The 19,144-nt window shown below is 38.3% G+C and overlaps 2 protein-coding genes across 3 annotated transcripts in view; one reads left to right on the top strand and one right to left on the bottom strand.

Annotated features, from left to right (window-relative positions):
- The window catches only part of DGCR8 (DGCR8 microprocessor complex subunit), a 1,090,394-nt gene that overhangs the window by 1,060,786 nt on the left and 10,464 nt on the right, over positions 1–19,144 (bottom strand). The window contains exons 6-14 of one of the 2 annotated variants that reach the window (XR_007891018.1): positions 18,825–19,022; positions 17,521–17,622; positions 16,789–16,887; positions 16,303–16,385; positions 15,048–15,148; positions 14,448–14,554; positions 14,202–14,329; positions 13,661–13,774; positions 12,650–13,348 (exon numbers count right to left, since the gene is read on the bottom strand). Coding sequence is in view for 1 of the 2 variants with exons in the window: in XM_051633662.1 (XP_051489622.1) it covers positions 13,265–13,348; positions 13,661–13,774; positions 14,202–14,329; positions 14,448–14,554; positions 15,048–15,148; positions 16,303–16,385; positions 16,789–16,887; positions 17,521–17,622; positions 18,825–19,022 (1,016 nt within the window). In the remaining variant the exon portion in view is untranslated. Of the gene's footprint in view, positions 1–9,536; positions 13,349–13,660; positions 13,775–14,201; positions 14,330–14,447; positions 14,555–15,047; positions 15,149–16,302; positions 16,386–16,788; positions 16,888–17,520; positions 17,623–18,824; positions 19,023–19,144 lie in introns of those variants that run through there. The other variant, XM_051633662.1, reaches the window with a different exon arrangement.
- Positions 112–9,498, top strand: TRMT2A (tRNA methyltransferase 2 homolog A). The gene is made up of 11 exons (XM_051633669.1): positions 112–977; positions 1,671–1,779; positions 2,197–2,378; positions 3,243–3,357; positions 3,602–3,717; positions 4,334–4,445; positions 5,456–5,578; positions 6,217–6,292; positions 6,782–6,898; positions 7,123–7,219; positions 7,547–9,498. The coding sequence occupies exons 1-11, from the start codon at positions 388–390 to the stop codon at positions 7,833–7,835; spliced, it is 1,926 nt and encodes a 641-aa protein (XP_051489629.1). The 5' UTR covers positions 112–387; the 3' UTR covers positions 7,836–9,498.

The raw sequence follows: 19,144 nt of genomic DNA, 5'->3' as shown, positions 1-19,144 counted from the left end.
CCCCGCCGCCGATCCCCGCGGGCCGGCCCGCCCTGCCCCGCCGAGGCCGTTTCGCTGCTGCGCCGCGGCCGAGGCGCTTCCCAGCAGCCCCCGCGCCATGGCGGCCGCCGCACCGCGTCCCGGCCCAAGATGGCGGCCGCGTGCGTGATGGGGCCGCGTTCCCGCCGGGGCCGGCTGGAAGCGGCGCAGCTGAGCCCGCGCGCGAGGAGCGAGAGCGGTGAGAGGCAGGCGCTTTAACACATATATACCCTAAAGAGATACAGATAGAGCCGGTGTTTCTCTCCCTCCCGCCCGCCCGCCGGGGCCGCCGCAGCCCCGCCCCCCGCAGCCGGCACGAGGCCGCACGCGGGGCCGGGCTGAGCCGGTGTCCGCGCTGCGGGTGCGGGGATGGCGGAGGAACGCGGCCCGTGCCAGCCCGGGCCGGGCCCGCAGCTGCTGCCGGCGGCTGAAGATGGAGCAGCGAGCGCGGCCGGCGGGGACCGCGCGGAGAGCCCCGCGTCCTGCCCCGACATCTACAGGTACACCAAGGGAGACCTGTTCACCTCCGAGATCTATAAAGTAGAAATACAAAACCTCCCTAAATACATCGGGTTTAACGATGTGAAAAAGTTTCTCGCCAAATACGGTCTCAACCCTCACAAGATCAAACTCTTCGGGAAGCAGACGTTCGCCTTCGTGACTTTTAAGAGCGAGGAGGAGAGGGAGAAGGCGCTGGGCGTCCTGCAGGGCGTGCTGTGGAAGGGCCGGCACCTGAGCGTCCGGCTGGCCAAGCCCAAGGCTGACCCGATTGCCAAGAAAAGGAAGAAAAAGCAGGGGGCGAAGCAAGGAGAGGCGAAGCGGCCGGTTCCCGCCAGCGCTGAGGAGCCCCCGAGCAAGCTGATCGCCGACGTGGTGACCCCCCTGTGGAACGTGCCCTACGAGGAGCAGCTGGCCAGGAAGAAGCAGGACTGCGAGGAGGTGCTGCAGAAGCTGGCAAAGTAATTCTCCTTTGTAAAGTTACCGTGGTGTTTACCAGACTTGGCCTTAGGATGGGATGTAGCTAAATTGGCACAAATTGCTTTCTCTCAAATTAAGTTAGAGGTAGGTCAAAAACTGAATTGCCCTGACAAAGTAAATAAAAGATACTCTGCAGGACCTGAAGACTGTCCCAATTGACAAAACTTATTATTGCTGTTCTTGGTCAGCCTTAAGATTGCTGAATGAAGGAGCTTTGTTTTCAGGTCTGCTGTCCAGAGGCCTAAGCAAAAGGATGTTTGTCCCCTTAAGCAAAATTTTGCACTATCAAATGATGTAAGAGGTAGCAATTCAATCTGCAGAGACGGTTAATTACTATTAGGATTTTATCTTTAAAAACCTCCTCAAATTTTTATGCCCAGTCTTTGTAGATCAAAGTATCCCTTCTGTGTCTTACTGACATAGATACAACTGGAATTTTTTTCATGCATAGGTACATTGATAAACCTGGTACAAACCTTTGTAATTACATTTAACTCTTTAATTTTTCAGGTTATAGCTCAGTCAGAGGGGGTTTGCCTGTTAAAAAATTATTCTGGAATATTCTTCATGTGATGCTTTTTTATGCCCTATACAAACAAAAAAGGTATTGTGCAGCTGTTAACCTATTTTTTTCTAAATGTGCGCTTTACAATTTTTATTTCTGATTTGGGCAGGGAAATAGGAAATAAGAACAGAGCTTTATTTCCTTGGTTGGTCCTTCAGAAGCAGAAGTATAATAAATTGTGTTGCCCAGTAGAGGGAGTGAAAGCATCACCATTGCAGGTAATGTAATCCTGGGTAAAGTATGGCCTGGGGTTAATGAGTTTAGGGTTCAACTTGATCTTGTAATGAATGGTGAATTTTACATATTGTTCCCTTTCGTGGAAATACTTAGAGGATGCAGAATAACACTGAGAATTAAGTAGATATGGTACTTTAGAATTAAAAGCTTGTGTTGTAGGCCAATACATTCTTCAACAGAGGCAATACTTTGATCTTTAACTAACAAGGCTTATTAATACTTTTTTGTTATCGCTGTTAGTCCTCATAAATCGAATTCCATTAATATCTTCCATATGAACTAAATGTCCTGTGTCCACTTGCAAATACATTTAACCTTACGAGGGTTGTTTCAGGAGAAACTTGCTGTGTACAAGTAAGTGCTGTGTGAGCATCTTACCCCATGTATTTTAAATCTAGACTGAGTATCGCAACAAGTGTGAGTTCTTGGTCGGGATTGGTGTAAATCAAGAAGACAAAACTGTGGGTTGTCGTCTTGGCAAATACAAAGGTGGAACGTGTGCTGTGGTGGAGCCATTTGATACTATTCACATTCCTGCTACTGCCAAAAAGGTAGTAAGAGCTTTCCAGGACTACATAAGGTGAGCATAAGTAAAATGAGTTATCTATAAAGGTTTTGAGATCTTGCTCAAACATATTTATAAAATTACATTTTATGAAAGCTTTCGTGTTTGTTTTGAGCTTCAAGACTAGTCTCCATTCTTTGATGTTTATACCCTGTGTCTAGATCACTGAGTATTTTTCCCTTGCTCATGCTCAGCTGTTCTGAGATACAGGGACAGATCCCTGCTGAGCACAGCTTTATTGCAAGCAATGAGGTTGGTAAGTCTGCAATGAAAAGTGTCTGTTACTTGAGAGCTTCTTCCACTAACTGTAAAGAAGTACTCAGAAAAAAGCTTTTTAAAAGAATTTGAATATCAAAGGTCAGTTGCTTCCTTGGATGAATTATCCTACAAGGAAAAAAACACAAGCTGTAAACTTAAGCAACAATACTCTTTAGGAAAAGGAGTGGTTTTTCAAAAAACAATTAAATCATCACAAATTGAAACCTTGAAAGAATAATGAAATCTTGAAAGAATAATGAAACAAAGTTCAAACTTGGTATGAAGCACAGAAGCCGGTGAAGGCTTTATAAGAATTGTCACTCCCTGAAGGCAGTGAGAAGATGCCTATATCCCTTCAGTGGTTTTTGATGGTTTCAAACAGGTAAGAGGATTGTGAGAAGTAGAGACAGATTATTTTGCACCAGGATATAGGATCTGTTAATGTCTTTCTTTTTTTCCTAAGGTGTGGAAGGAGTTATTTTCTGGACAAATAGTAGCCTCTGTTTGTACTGAACATTTTTCATCAGTTTGCATGATGAGCTGCTTTTGTTTCAATGAACTGTTGAATGTTCTGCAACAAAATATTTCTCTGTTAAGTAATTGAGCTTCTGAAATTTGCAGGTCAACTCCTTACTCAGTTTACAGCCCAGAAACCTACGAAGGTCACTGGAAGCAGCTCACAGTCCGTACCAGCAGGCATGGCCACATCATGGCAATTGTTTATTTTAACCCTCAGGTATTTAAGTTTATATATAATGTGCAGCTTTAAAATCACATAAATTTGATTTTGTGAATAGTGCATGCAAAAGGGAAACAATCATTACTTGGTGTAGTTTATCTTGCATTACCACTCTTCTATTTAGACCATAGTCTGATAACTACAAATGAACAAGTAATTAATATGTTTATAGAATGCATACACTAAATCATGTCAAGTCACTAAGATGATTTTTCTCCCTTCTTTCAAATGCAACCTTTAGAAACTAAGTAAAGAAGAGCTAGCTGACCTGAAAATCTCTCTGGCAAAATACTTCACAGAAGGGGTGGGAAAGAGCAGTGGCATTACCTCTCTGTACTTTGTGGAGGAAGGACAAAGGTGAGGGAGTTCACTCTGCTTCTTGGTGTTTGCAACACAAAGTAGATAGCACTTCCACACCATTCATTTCTCTATTTCGTAACAGTAGTAGCAGTATTACTAATTTGTTGAACAGTTACTTACCTTCTCCAGAAGCCTCTTCTGAAATTCCCCATTCTCCTGCAGAGTTCACTGGGAAAAGGCAGGTAGTTTCCGTGGGGGAACCCAGTACTAGTTGCTGCCTGTCAAGCTGTAGAAGCATTTACTGTAGTAGATGGACATTTATTATTATCAACTAGTCACTTTTGCCTCCTTTCTTCCCTATTTATATGACTTTTTTAATCTCCCCATGCTCTTCCTCAGAGCACAAGGCTCACACTGTCTTCATCTGTTGACAGTGTAGGTCTTGCTGTTTATATCAATGGAATAATTGTACATGATTTAAAAAATAATGGCCAAGAAAATCACCTCTAAAAGGATCTGATAAATGTTGGCCCACTATAAATTACTGCTTAGTATGTTATTCTGCAGTTTTAAAGATAACTAGAGCTTTGGTAAAAATTTTAACAAACATGTTAAGCTTCTTTCTTTTTTCCCTTTTTATTATGTCTCCCTGTGCCTTGCCCTCCTCCCCCAGGAAATCTCCCAATCTAGAAGACCTGCCTTTGGAGCACGTGGCTGGGGATAAGTACATATATGAAGAACTTCTTGGCCTAAAATTTAGAATTTCTCCTCATGCATTTTTTCAAGTAAGGATGATGCAAAGTTGCAATTTAAGTGGATTTGCAGTAATGCTCTTAAGCTTGGCTAATGCTGTATAACAAGATACTTACATACCCAGAGATTTAATCTCAAATATATTTGGTGTGATTAAGTACCTTTGAGTATGTTTGGCTGTAAAAGCACTTGGTGAATGAGTGTAAACTTGATTGGGGCATATTGAAGATTTTCTTTTTATGAGTTCAGTATCATTTGTCTCCTGTTGAGCAGCAGCCTTTTGTGTACAGGACATGCAATATGTAGTTCAGGAGTATTTGTTGTACTCATTTTTGTTTGTTTCTCCAAGACTTATTTCTTCCCTTTCAACACTTCAAAGCAACAGCAGGCAAACTGTATCATTGAAATGGAATGTATTGAAATAGCACTTGGCATCATTAATTTGCTTAAGCTAAACTGTATTTTCTATTATTTGCCATAGATTATAGACTTTTTTTTTTTCTACATAATGTGCTTTGCTTGCTCTTTAAGACAGAGTATGCTTGCTCTAGAGGCACTGATTTAGAACACTACTTCCTTAACCATAATGTTTAATTACAGGATTTACTTTAAAGCAGCATTACAAACCATGTTAAAATCAAGCTTGCTGAGTGTATTGTCATGGTTACCTTCTCCTGGTTTTGAGTCTTTATTACTTCCTATTCAAGGACAGGAAGTATTTTTAAAGCCTTGTCTTCACTTTATTGCTTAGCATTTTTTGTCTCCTCTAGCTTCCAGACTTGGGTACTGTAGAACAAATCATGTTTTTACTAGAACATAGGTAAGAAAACATGACTTCTCAGACAAAACTGAGTGAGACTTTAACAATGGAACAGTGATCTCAAAATACCTGCCAGCCTGTGTCAGTTACATGTGATTTGAACTTACATGGGAAGTTGACTTGTTTCTTAGAAACCAGGAAAAAGAAAATAGGCTTTCCTAAGACTCATGAAAACACATTTAGTGTTTATGAAGTTGACCTATTTGACATGTAATTTCACAGGTCAACACACAAGCTGCGGAAGTGTTGTACACTGCCATAAGGGAGTGGGCACAGCTGAGCCAGGAGAGCACGGTACTTGATGTTTGCTGTGGGACAGGAACTATTGGGATTTCTTTGGCAAAGGTGAGAGTGTAACATCAATTCCTGGATACAAGCTATTTCTACCAAATGTAGATCTTGAGTTGTGCTTACAATGAGAGAAAATACTTTATGTCCTTGAAATGCAATACATTGTATCTTAATTTTTTCAATTAATTTGTAATTAAACTGCTTGGAGCTGTTTTACAAAATCATTGCAAAGCTCACCCTTGTGTTGATCAGCCTAGATTATTTTGCAACTAATTCAGTCAAAAGAGTCAGTAGTTCTTTAGGATGCCGAATTTACTAGAATCTATCCACTTCACTAGTTAAGAGCTTTCTCAGAAAGCTTCAGATATGAATAACCAATGTCTCTTACCTTGTTTTTAGAGTGGGGCTTGCTAGACCATGTAAGGAACTCTGGCCCCCAAAACAGAAAGACGCCAACATAACTGGATTCTGTCATGTGCAGGCAGGGATAATGGTGTTCATCCCACAGTTTCAGTCTAAAAAGTCCCTGTTTATTTGCACAGGTCCCTTCTCAGCCTATTCTTCTGGCTGTAAGCCATAAATCTCTGACCAGGTACTAGTCAACATTCATGTATAGCAGTTTAATTACTGATACTGTGAATAATGGTTATATTTACATTTACGTGCCACATCTTATTCCTTTGATTCTACAGAAGGTGAAGAAAGTGATTGGAATTGAACTCTGCCAAGAAGCTGTGCAGGATGCCAAAGTGAATGCCCAGATTAATGGTTAGTTAAGATCTTTGTTAAGGAGTAGAGTAGTTGTATAGCTAGACTCTTTATGTTATCTAAGCAGCTTGGAATTACATGTTGTTGATAGCAATCTTGTCCATTTTAAACATTTAATCTCTTGAAAACAAATACCTTGTTCATCTGTGAGATCAAGTTTCCTGTTGACTAACAGGTAGCTTTTTTTTCCCTCCAAAAAGAAAATATTTAATTGTAAAAGTGAGATGAAGCCACAGTTACCCTCATAAATAAAACATTAACAGCAGCTATTTTTGTGGGCCTTTGCTCTAGACCAGATCATGGAAGATGCTCAAGTTACTGCTGTTGAAACAATCTGAAGCATCAACGATTGTTTGGATTACACTGATTTCAGGGTAGACTGAACTATTTATAGATTTTAAAGCATCTGAACTTATATCCAGGTTGAGTGTACTGAAAGATGTTTTGACTACATAAGTACTCTAACAACATCTTTGCATTTTTTCATAGAACTGAATAACATTGAATTTTACTGTGGGAAAGCTGAAGATCTTGTTCCTTCCCTAATTAATGTATTAGCTCCTCAGAACCTGATTACTATTGTAGATCCACCACGAGCAGGGCTGCGTAAGTTCACTTTCTCTGAAGTTTTTAAGTCTCTTCTCCTAATTGTTGTTTGCTGGTGAACCTAGGAAAGCACAAATTAAATAAAAACTAAGTGGGAGGCTTCAGGTACAGCTCATAGCAACTGGGTATTGCAGTGGTTTTGTTCATGCTGGAGTATAATCTGGACTTCTGGGAGTCTGTTGATTCACAGAACTGGTAACAGCTATCTTGGTTTTATCATCTAGATTCCAAGGTAATTCTTGCCCTTAGAAGAGCTGAACATCTGAAGAAGCTTATCTATGTATCCTGCAATCCCAGAGCTGCAATGAATAACTTTGTGGAGTGAGTATTTCTTGCATTAAGTTGATTAAGTAAACATCATAAGGAGAAAACTGTGATGCCTGGGGGGGAATGTTTCTGGGTTTTTATTTTTAAGCCATATTCGTTGAGGTCTGTCTGCCTGCCTGTCATCAGGAACAGCTGACAGCTGCTACACAGCAGGGGTGGAACTCAGTTGCCCAATATGCAAGTGATAATGGAAACAGGGTTGGTGAATAACCCTGTTATGGAGCTGAGGTTTAAGAAAAACCCTTAGAAGAAGCAGTGATGAAGAGTTTGCTAAAATGTTAATACAGTTCTTGTTCCCTTTTCATTCCTTTTCCCATCAAGCCTTTGCAGGGCCCCTTCCAACAGAGTCAAAGGAGCCTCCTTCCGACCCATGAAAGCACTGGCTGTGGATCTCTTCCCTCAGACCACCCACTGTGAGCTACTGATACTCTTTGAAAGGGTCGACTGTGCAAACGGGAGCTCCAGTGAAGCAATGCCTGATGCTGCTCAAGTCACTGCAGCAGGATATGACTCAGAGTGCTCAGATGGCACCAACCCATTGACCACTGATGCCAGCCAGGAGACTTCTGTACATGTAGATACTGCACCTGAGGAGATGCAATCAAATTAACTCCTGAGAGTCACTTTCCAGAAACTGCTTTTGCTTGTTAATGGCTTCAATGACATTGTTTCTGTAACATCCAGGTAATAAATCTCTGTTCAGCAGAGAATTTGCAAGGCCCCCAAGTTATTTCACTATACTAGGTTGAGTTGAATTTCTTCAGGTACAATTAGGCCAAATCCTGCATTTTTCTTCCTGTTCTCGGGGGGAGCTTTAGGTGAGTGAAGTAACATAGATGGTGGTCTCACTCCTTAAACAGTTGAAATGTAGCCTTAAGTACAGTATTCCACAACCATGATCAGGTACAGCTATTTGAAACTTTCATGACTTCAACACAAGGCCATACCTTCCAGTGTCATACATCACACTTCAAGTGTTAGTGAATAGCTGCTGTTTATCAACAACTGTCTAAACAGTGTTGTGCCTTTTGAATGAGCTACTAAAAGTTTAGCAATCTTAAACCTTCTATAAATCATCAATTTGCCACATCTTTAGGAGGAAGCAGCCAACTCTTATTCTAATAAAAATGTTAACATTTCCACTCTTGAAATCAGTTTTATTCTGAGACTAGTGTCACTGAGAATACAATAAAGGCTTTCTTCTGTCATTTCCTACAATGTACAAGGCCAAGATGACTTCACTCAAGCATACCCTTACTAGTGAAGACTTAATACTTCTTGCCAAGATGGGTGTCCCTGGCTAGTGGCTGTACAGTTAATTTCTGAGTGTAAGTTTTTAGGTTTTGCTAGAGGCTCATTTTCCTCTCAGACTGTTAGTAAGCCTGCTCAGTGGATACCTTCAGTCAAGTACCTCCCTATGTTGCAATGATCTGCAGCTTTTTGATCCTGCAGTAGCTTTAAAAGGGCTAACCTCAGCCTCATGGAAAATATGTTTATGGAAGAGTAATGTCTAATTCTGAAAAATATTACACCTCAGCTTACTCAGCCTTTGAGGTTATAATCAAGTATACTTTTGGACACAGTGTTTCTTTGTACCAAACCTCTGCCATAGATCTTACCTCAAGTATCTTCCCAACTGTTATACTCAGAGCCCTGTGCAGTAAGAGAAAAAGGCAGTTATTTAATGCAAAACCTTACCACAGCAAGTACTGCAGGCACCCAGGTCATGTCCTTAACTATGAGGCTCAGCACCTTAAGCTGCACTTCCAGGGTTTGTGGAGGCAAACCTAGTGGACACTCCTGCCCTTGCACAAGTTGCTCTCCAGTCAGGATTCATATCAGAACAGATACTCAGCACCTGGCAATAACTTAACAGATTGTGGTCCATGCAACAGAATACACAATTATACTGACTGTTAGAAGGAATAACCATTTTAAACTTACTGATCATACTTCTAATGTACATTTAATACAGACTGAACGAAGTATCTGTCCTAGCACATGGACATGCTGGTAGCCCTTCCTTTCCAGTTAGGAAGGTGTGTGACAACAGGCACCAAACCAAACAACTTAGGGCTGCATCATTCAAGTAAAAATACAAATTCCAATTAAATAAAACGTTTAAATTCCATTTCATTCCAAGTGATGTCTAACCATGTAAACATTACATTCTTTACCAAAAAAGTGGTACTTCTGTAACCAATGAGCCTGTACTGATTTAATTTCTATTTGAAAATACCTACAAGAATCAATAAATCATTTTCTTTTCTAAATATGCTTAAGCTATCATAATACTGATCACACTGGAGCATTTTATAATATCAAACTTTATTGCTCAAAACTAATTGTCTGAAAAATACACATGTAGTACTCAAAGACCAAACACATAGGATTATATGATTGTGCAGAAAAAAAAGCAAGCAGAGGCTCAGTGAAAATGAGGCTTTAGAGTTGTACCAATTTAGCACTGGCATCAAGCAACTGCACCCAATACAATTCATCAGCAACCACTGGAACCTACTTGGGCAGCAAGAACGATTTCTGTTGCGTTTTTTCACTTTCCTTTCTCAGATACACGTCAGAATACTGTAACTGATCATTTTATTTGGTTAACAACAGCATGGCTTCTTGCACTTCACATTTCTTCCAACGCTAAGTTAGGAGGCAATCACTTCCTGAATTTTACTCCAGAACCAAAGTACAGTCCAAGAGAATTAATAAGATAATAATGTTGCTTACAAATACTTGGGTGTTACAAATATATTTGTATAAAGCCTAACAGCATCACAGGAAAGTGAAAGTTTACAAACAACAGTTAAGTTTATGCATAATAGTCTTTCCAAACTTCTGAGTACCCAACTACTTCATCATTTCTGTTTAATAAATATGTAAGAAAAAGCTGGATGACTGGTGTTTAAATAGGTAGCATCTGACTATTCACTGGAAGTCACAGTAAGTTTTCCATCAGTACCATAAAGATTTGAATGCACACTAATTTAATCCTTAAAGTCAATATACCACACTTTTGTCGAGAAGCACATAATATGCAAAGCAAAAACTCTAATTCCCAAAGGATGGAACAGTTCTTAAAAATACACTCCATCCCTATAAAAATACCCATCCTGCTCTGGATACAGAGGGGATAAATAACAAGTATCAGTGACAAAAGCAGCAGTTGTTTTATGCATTCATACAATCAAGATCTAAACCTTTACAGCCGATTACCTAGAAAACACACAAGAGTTACAAGACAAGTTTAGGATACATCTTGAATCACACTGTAAGTGTTCATGCAGAAGCTGAAGTTAATGCAATGATCTATCCTCTATCACAGCAGCTCGTGCTTATGTGCAAATGCAAGACTGTTACACTCCAAACAATAGTAAACATTAAAACACAAGAATACTTCACAATGACATAAACAGCAGTTAAGTTGTTTGTTCCAGCAGTTATTGCGCTATTTTCTGGACATCTCTCCAGTTAAAGGCTGCAGCAAGGTCTAATACCATCTTTTTTTGTTTGTTTTTGTTTAGAATGCATAATATACGTCCTAGGCTTTGGTTCACAATGAAATCTCTGGATGTTCTAGTTAAGGGCAATGGTCACCTTGTGATTCAGATAGTGGCAGACTGAGGTAATACAGCAATCCTCTTAAAAATAATGAAGACTAATTAGTGAGCGAGGCATCTGTGGATATTCTGCAGGTGACCTGCAAATGCATTGACATTCTGATTGCAGAAAAATAAGAGAGATCTACATGGGTGATTTGTCTTCTACAGTGCCATCCAAGTACAGATTTTTCTGCTGAAAACATAAGCTGAAGTAAAACCTAGCTAAAAAGAGCAATATATTTAGGCATAGAAGATAAGCCCTGTTTCTATGAAAACAAAAGAGGAAAAAAAAACAAAACAACAAAAAGAGAGAGAGACAAACAGTAATCACTGCTTGTCACTACTGCACCAGTATTATATACCCTTCAAAAGATGGAGATTTATTAAAGCTATACAAAAAAAAGCAGAGGCAGTGTTTTTTGTTTTGTTTTGTCTTTAGATAGGCCACTTCTTTAAATAAGATTCTGTATAGTCTTCCAACTACCCGTATCCTGTTATAACAGGATTACAACTCATTAAACTGAAAAGCTAAATAATAATAAAAAATGGGTGAATTCATAGTCAGAGAGACCTCTCAGCATTTCACTCAAACACAGAAACAGGTAAGACTACTCCCGAGACCCTTCCTGTTTAACTCAAACATTATATGCAACATATTAGAGAACATTAGCTTGAGATCTAAATTAAAATCCATGTATTTCCAAGATATTAAAAGGAAGTCTTACAATACTGATGCCAATATTGTTAAAATCCAGTAGGCACTAAATTAATTATACTGCAGCACTCATGTAACATGATAAAAAACAACAACCAAAAAAACAAAATGAAGAACCCCCAGATCACTGTCCAGGTTAAGTACCAGGAGCTGCGGCAATTACAAAGAACTGACCATCTCTTCCACTCCTGCAGGGGTAGAAGTGTAAAATAGAGCAGTACAACTCTTGGATCAGTCACGGAAGCCCTACCACCAGCTTCTCTTCTTCAAGAACATACCAAAGAACCCACAAAAATGGTTCTAAGAGAAGACGTACTGCAGCCACCCAGTAAAGAACTCCATACGAAGAACAAAACCCACAAAGCAGTGCTTTCACTACAGCCAGAACTATTTATTCTGTGCTTAATTTAATAAAGCCTCAGATGACATAGTGAGTACTGCTTGTTTTCCAAGATTGTATTTTATAATAGTTGCATATTTGTGTTTTTCTTATTTATCAGTATAACCTGTTATGGTCTCATTCTACTCATTACTCTATGTCATATTCCAAATCTACATTCTAATTTTCATTGCAGAAGTTACACTTTTTCTTTAAAAACTAAAACTGTAATAAAAAAAAGTAAACCAAAAAACTTCTTAAAAACCTGACATTGCTGCAGTTACTACAGATTTCTAGGGGTTGTGCTGTGGGTTGCTTTTAATTCCTTGCTTTTATGATGCAAGTGAATTAAGACTTACTTGATCAAGTCAGATACATTCTGACTCAAAATAAATGTTTTATTGCTGGGAAAAGGGAGTGGAAGGTCTTTTAAACACCTCACTGGCAAACTATTTTCTGACTGTCAAACCATCATCAGCTGCGTTTTGGCTCCAAGCTTTGAAAACAGTCTTTCAAATTACAGCTTTTATTTTTAATCAAACAAATAGGGCCCTTTCAATTGATCTGTAAACTAACATAGACTCTTTTCAATTAAAATAAAACCCAATAATTCTGGATATCCAGCCTGTTGCTCTTAACACTACCAGGTATACTTGTTCTTTTCAAGTAATAAAAAATCTGCATACTGTGATCTTGAATAACTAAGCCTGGCAGGAAACAAAAACAGAACAAAAGAAACAGCATTACTGGCCTAATCCTATGGCATTAGGAACATTGCTCATCACTTTCATATGTTTGTCACCAAAGTGTCTTATCAGTGCATATTATTATGTGCTGAAATGCAATGAAACTTCTCACAAAAATAATTTTAGGCATGTTCATACAAGAAGATGTACATATATTTCTTTTATATATACATATATATGAATGTGTATATATATATAATATCAGTTTCAACCTGTACATAGAAATTCTGTATTTCATCCTTAAAAAAACATCCATTTCAAACAACATGGATGGCTTTCCAGGAAAAAGTGCTTGACTGAGTTTATCCTGTGTGAACATGCCTATCCTCTGTGCATTTGCCCAAGTAGAGATCTTTATGATCAATTCTTTAAAACGTACATATCGCAGAGGTATTAAAAACAAAACCAAAAAGAAAAAGAAAGTAGGAAAAAGTAATATTGCCCTGATGATGCAAAAAGAACAATGCATAACTGAAGCAGCTTGGATTTTAAAAGTTATCTTGCATTCTGCAGCAAAGAATTTTTAAATAATTGTTGAAAATCTAGTTCCTCCATTTGTGTTATTGCTCCCACTTGTACATCATCCCATTACACATCAACGGTACACAGAGGTTCACTACCAGGCTGAGCTGATTCCACTATTGTCATCTTGGGTTTCTTTCGTGTTTCCTCCTACAAGGACATGAAAAACCCCACCACACAGTCATAAAGAGAATATAAACATTAAAGATAGCTTTAACATTCCAAACTCTTTCAGCCAATCTTGTGTGCCAACCTTGGTGAAAGGCTAACTTGTTCTAATATTGAAAACAAATCTATCAAAGTAGGTTAAATTCACTTACAACCCTGTTTAAAAGAGAGGATGAACATTTCTCTAGAAATAGGTCCCCACCAAAAAAAACAAATTTGCAAAACTTGTAGTAACTGGTAAGTCTGACCCATGGCATTCTTTCTGTTCATAAATACAAAAGAGAATGTACTCACTCTTTCTTGTGCCAGTTTTTTCATTTCTTCCTGTAACTTGTTCAGGATGTGCAGATTTGGCTTGTTCTTTTTGGCATACTGCTGAAGTTCTATCACACTTTTATCAGAGGTTTCCTGTTCAACAGAACACAAGCAACAACAGATGAGCTTTTTTTGATGAAAAAAAAATTAAAATACTTGGAGCAGAAGTTTTAATCTCTGACAGTTGCACTTCCTTAAGTAATAACATATATTTACATGAGTTGGCTAAATATTAAATAGGTTATATAATTTTGACCTGGAAATTTCAAGATTAATTATTCTGGTCACTGAAAGCACTCAACTAATGTTCTGGCAATAGCAAGGTGTGAGATTCAATTCAGAAAAACTGAGGATTGCTCATCAAATGCACGCTGCCTTGACCATAACAGGGATCAACAGTCTTAGGCCAAAATGGAGACCTTTAAAGCTTTATTGTAACTAAATTAAAAGAAAACCAGAAAAATACAAAAGCAAAAATACTATCACAAGGTAAAGTACAATCAAGCAAAATCATGTTCACCTGTTTAACCATCTTGCTACTCTCTCTACCATACATACGCAAAAGAGAGCCCCAATTTTTCACGTGTGGATGCAGTAGCTGTAGAATTTTCTGAGAAGCCAATTGCTTCCCCACTCTTTTATTTTTGCCTGTAAAAATAATAATGAAAATGTGAGATAGCTTAACCAGCACCTACAAAATGGACCACAAAGAAGAGCAGGAAAAATGGAAGATATTATCAGAGGTGACACCAAGTACTGTACTCACACCAGCCTCGCACCGTGTGCTTGCCACAAGTCATCACGTATTCACTCTTCTGATTTTTACCAGGAATCACTTCAAACTTTATAGATGTATCACCCATTCCATGGTTTCTTAAGCACAAACAAAATCAGTATCATACACTAAGTAAAACTGCAAAAAACTGAAGCAGTCAGTTATCTTTGATAGTCATTGCAATGGAATTAGTTATAATAATAAATGTTAAGACAGTGAGTTCTTTTATAGATTGATAACTTGAGTTGCATGGAAAGGCAAGCCTATATAAAGGAAAAACAAATATGTCCCCTAACTAAATTCTAATCTCAGAAGACAAGAGGCATAAACAGCTGTCCTGGTTTTAGGGGGAGGGGATCGAGAGCATTGTTGTCGGACCTGAGTCAAACGGTGACAACAGCAAATAAAGGAAGATACAGCACTAAACAGTTCAGCTCACACTGTTTCTTACAGCCACAGTGAGTGCAGGAAGCTTGGTCAGCCCACAAAGTTACTGACAAACACTATGGGTACCAGCAACCAACCAAACAAGGCGCCCCAGCCCCAGCCACCTGTACGCAACAGAATTTGTTCTTTATTCTGCAGCCCTACCTTTTAAGGCACTCATGGAGAATTTGATATGGAGACAAGAGTCCAGCTTTACTGGTGAGTTCGTATACCCGTGAGTCCTCAATACTGATATGGTTAAAATACTACAAAGGGATTGAAAAGGGTTATTGAGCTTCTGCACAAGTAAGACCTTAGTATTCTTCTTAACCCTCTTTTCTCCTTTGCAACATTCAACAGATTCTGCTACTCTCTGCTTAATACTTTCAGAAGTATTTTTAAAACCATAATGGAGGTATTTACCAACATCATTCAAACTGTCACACCTGATCATATATTTGCAGATAGAAATTTAAGTAATTCTTTTAACTCAAATTTTACATTATCCAGGATGGACATAAAAATTACAATCTTAAAATTTATTTATCATCCTTCCTCCCTCAGCATGACATTAATTGATTTAATTAATTAGGAAACTCTACCTACCAAAATACTGCAGTTTAATAAAAGAAAACATAGCAGCTATTGGAGCATTCTGTATTTTCTTTTAAAACAACAGAAAAAGTTCTCTGTGTTTTCTTAGTTACCATTTTACTAATGTAGGGCACACAGTCTTAAGTTAAAGCACACGTACAAATAATTCATTCTGCATATTACACTTTTTAAAATTAAAACATTTATTTCAGGCTGGTCACCTTAATGATGGTCTGTTACATGCTGAACTGGAAGTGACTCCATCACTAATGAAATATATATTTAATATTTCCAATACCTGAAAATTTAGCACACGCTCTCCACCTACAGAAACTTTTCCCTTGATTTTCTCAAGTATCACTGATTAGAGTCTGAAATTTCAGTTGTCTGATCTGGTAATATGTAGCCTTCATATCTAAGAAAAAATGCCTCAGAAGACTGGGCATTTTTAGTTCTTACTTGCTCTTCTAAGATGATCACACAAAACCAGAGAGCATCTAGCTCTGAACTTGTCACAGCATCAACAGAGGACTCTGGAAGTCAGGACAGTACAGGCACTCTAGTGTCTTGGAACATTTCAGGTCTTCAGTAAGTGACCTGATGTTTCAACAAGGGACTAGTTCTACGCATCACAGTAAATTTTCTGATCAGTTCCAACAGAAAAAAAGTGTTTTCCTTGCCATAAATCTTGCTATAAATGAAGAATTTCACATTGCCACCTCACCAAGAAAAAAATATTATGAACATTTATTATTATTTTTAACAGTGAAGGTGCAATGTTGTTAAAAACAGACTCCAAAAATGACAGACAGCAAGAGTTGAGTACCTCAAGTTCTTCACTGTCTTTGGGCTTCTCCTCAGAGGTCTGTTTAACAAAGTCGGGAATAAGGATTTCCAGTGTAGCTCGAGCTGCAGAAAATTATTAAACATTTTTATTACATTTATTTTAAACAATGATTATAAAGAACAGCAGAATGAAGCACTCTAAGCAAGTTTCACACTTCCCCTAGAAATATCCAGTCACACTGGAGAACAACTTTACAGGTAAGACAGACTACACATCAAGTTTACATGTCAGTTAAGATCTGCAGTTTCTTCATGGCATTCTACTGGCAGTTCACTGTTGAACCTGGGGTTGTCAGAAAAGTCTCTACAACAGTATTTATCACTTCTACCAAAAAGACACGTGTACATTTTCTTACTATTAACAAAAACATCTCTACTTATTATTACCAATACAACATTTTCAAAGCAGAAATGAGAACAGCTAAACAATTCAGCAGTTGGTACTACATAAGAAAAAAAGTATTACCAGCTTTATTCTTGGCAAGTTTTTTGCTGCTGGCAGTTCCTGCCCCATAAGTTACTCCATCAATAATCACTGAGGCTCCAAAAGGTTCACTTGGGTTCTCTGAAACAGTTAAGAAAAAGAAAGCTTTTAAGAACTCACAATGTAAAACACTCACTATGAACACAAAATTCCACCACTATCAAGATTTGCTTTCTTCTTCTGTTTCAACTTCAAGAGGGATGAAAATTTAGACTTACCACCATGGACTTCGTTCTTCCAAATGAAGAACTACATTTTAAGAGATCATTTGTAATCTGCCAGAATTCAAGTGTTAATTCCAAAGTTTCTCCATCCCTAATACGGCGTAAATACAAGAGCTACAAATGCAGGTACCGAAAATTCATTTACATTACACAGTGCGTTTACAGGAATAAAGTAATTCTGAATAATTATAAATTCCACACTAAATTATGATGCCTGACTTTTAATTCCTTGGGTGCTGACTGCAAGACTGAATGCTTTCAAGCTGAAAAGTTCTCATTTCTTCCTTCTCTGTAAGGTATACCAAACAAACCCCGGCAAAGGCAAAAATGCAAGGGAAGTGTGAGATACCACTTTGTAAAGCAATCTCCAATGCAACTACATAAAGCAATCTGGCTAGAACTTAAAGGAAAAAAAAACAGACGGGAACTATCAAACTACCCTTCTCATCAATATCACAGAATATAGTTAAAAAACTTAAAAGATACTTACCACATTCAAAGAAATTGTAAACAGGGCGAACCTTTAGGACTCGTTGCATATATTCATGCAGTATGCAAACTTCAGACTTCCCATTGGGATTAATGACAAATTCTATAAAAAAAGAGGAAGGAATGTGAAGACATCTAAGCATTTCTGGTCTTTAAAAGACAATTTCTACTACAACCAACCAAACAAAAAGTTACAAGGGTTAAGTGCTGCTGAATCAGACATGAATAATGATAACCTCAAAATCAGTATTCTCTGAAAAAGTATTGGAAGGTAAGTCCGAGAAATTTCTATCAACAACTGGAAGTGCAGTAATTATGAGCTAAGTTAAATATTCTATGTTCTAAGTTTGCAGTCCCATAGACTCTGGACCTCCACACAGAGCATTTTTTGGCAGCTAACATCAATTATAAATCCTCTAATTTTCTCCTAAATACATATTGTATCTCCCTTCTAACAATAGCCACAGAGTCTTCAAATTCACAAACTAGAATCACTTCTTATTTTTCCCCATTAAATCCTGTTCAGCAAGCCTTGCCCTGCATTAAATGGTTTCAATGTGGCTCTAAACCTAGGATTTAAGATAAAAGAGTATTAATTAATATTCAACTGCACCTCCCTGTAACAGGGAATGGTCAATATGCAACTCTTAGGCTTTAATTCTGCTGAAGAGAAGAAATCCAGAAACATGAGAACACACAGAAAACAAGAACAAAAGCCAAATGACAGGTCTATGGACATGTTAAATATCAGACTGCGGTTAGACACATATATTACTACACAGCCAATACAGGTAGGAGCTAATTCCCCCAGCCTCTCATCAGACATGATATCCACACAGCACAGGACACAACTGAACTGCACAGAAATTTTGTTCTTAACTGTTTCCATCAAACTGCTTTACATTTGTATTTTTAATTTTAGGTTTTCATCTGGATCAATCTGGCATTTTTAACTAGTCCCTAATTTAGGACCAATTAGAACTGGTACAGAACTGAGAAGGCAACAGCATTGAGTGACAAGGCAGGAGGGTTTTCAGCAAAGACCAACAGCAACAAGTAGCTGAAGGTAGTAACCAGTTACCAGGATGGCAGCCTTAAATAAAAATATTTTCATTTAGGAATGATTCTTTTTAATAGGCAGTATATTTTGACAATATTTTCTAGGTAACACGATGGGTCCAAGAACACAGATTTCTAGAACACAAAAGCAGAATTCTTACAAGATTTTTCTCTCTCTTCAATCCAACTTAGAACTGCTCTTAGTCTTTGATAAAGAATATTTGAACGACAGGTAGACAAACTAACCTTTCTTTGTAGGTGCATCCTGCACAGACAAGGTAATGAGTTTCTGATTGGCAGGCAGAATAGGCCGCTCAGACTCTGCCTGCTTCCGCTTCATCTCACGATTGAATTGCCGCCTCTCAGCCCAGGTTCTGAATTTTTTTACAGTAACTTGTTCAAAGTCGAAACGCTTTTCCAGATAGCGTCTAAAATCTTCCAGATCTAAGAAACAGAAGCAAGTTAATCCTTCTACTTTACCACTGAGCACATGTTAAATTCACTGTTTCCACTGTTTTATACACATTATGACTATTTAAAGGCTGGACTCACTGATCTTACTGTTT

This window comes from Apus apus, chromosome 16 (assembly GCF_020740795.1).
Source record: "Apus apus isolate bApuApu2 chromosome 16, bApuApu2.pri.cur, whole genome shotgun sequence".
Classification (NCBI taxonomy): Eukaryota; Metazoa; Chordata; class Aves; order Apodiformes; family Apodidae; genus Apus; species Apus apus.
This window is presented reverse-complemented; position numbering and strand designations above follow the sequence as displayed.

Excerpts from the sequence above, each read along its gene's own strand:
- TRMT2A (XM_051633669.1), top strand. The coding sequence starts at position 388 with ATGGCGGAGGAACGCGGCCCGTGCCAGCCCGGGCCGGGCCCGCAGCTG. Across the intron at positions 3,718-4,333 it reads TTTGTGGAGGAAGGACAAAG|GAAATCTCCCAATCTAGAAG; the intron begins GTGAGGGAGTTC and ends CTCCTCCCCCAG. Across the intron at positions 7,220-7,546 it reads GCAATGAATAACTTTGTGGA|CCTTTGCAGGGCCCCTTCCA; the intron begins GTGAGTATTTCT and ends TTTCCCATCAAG.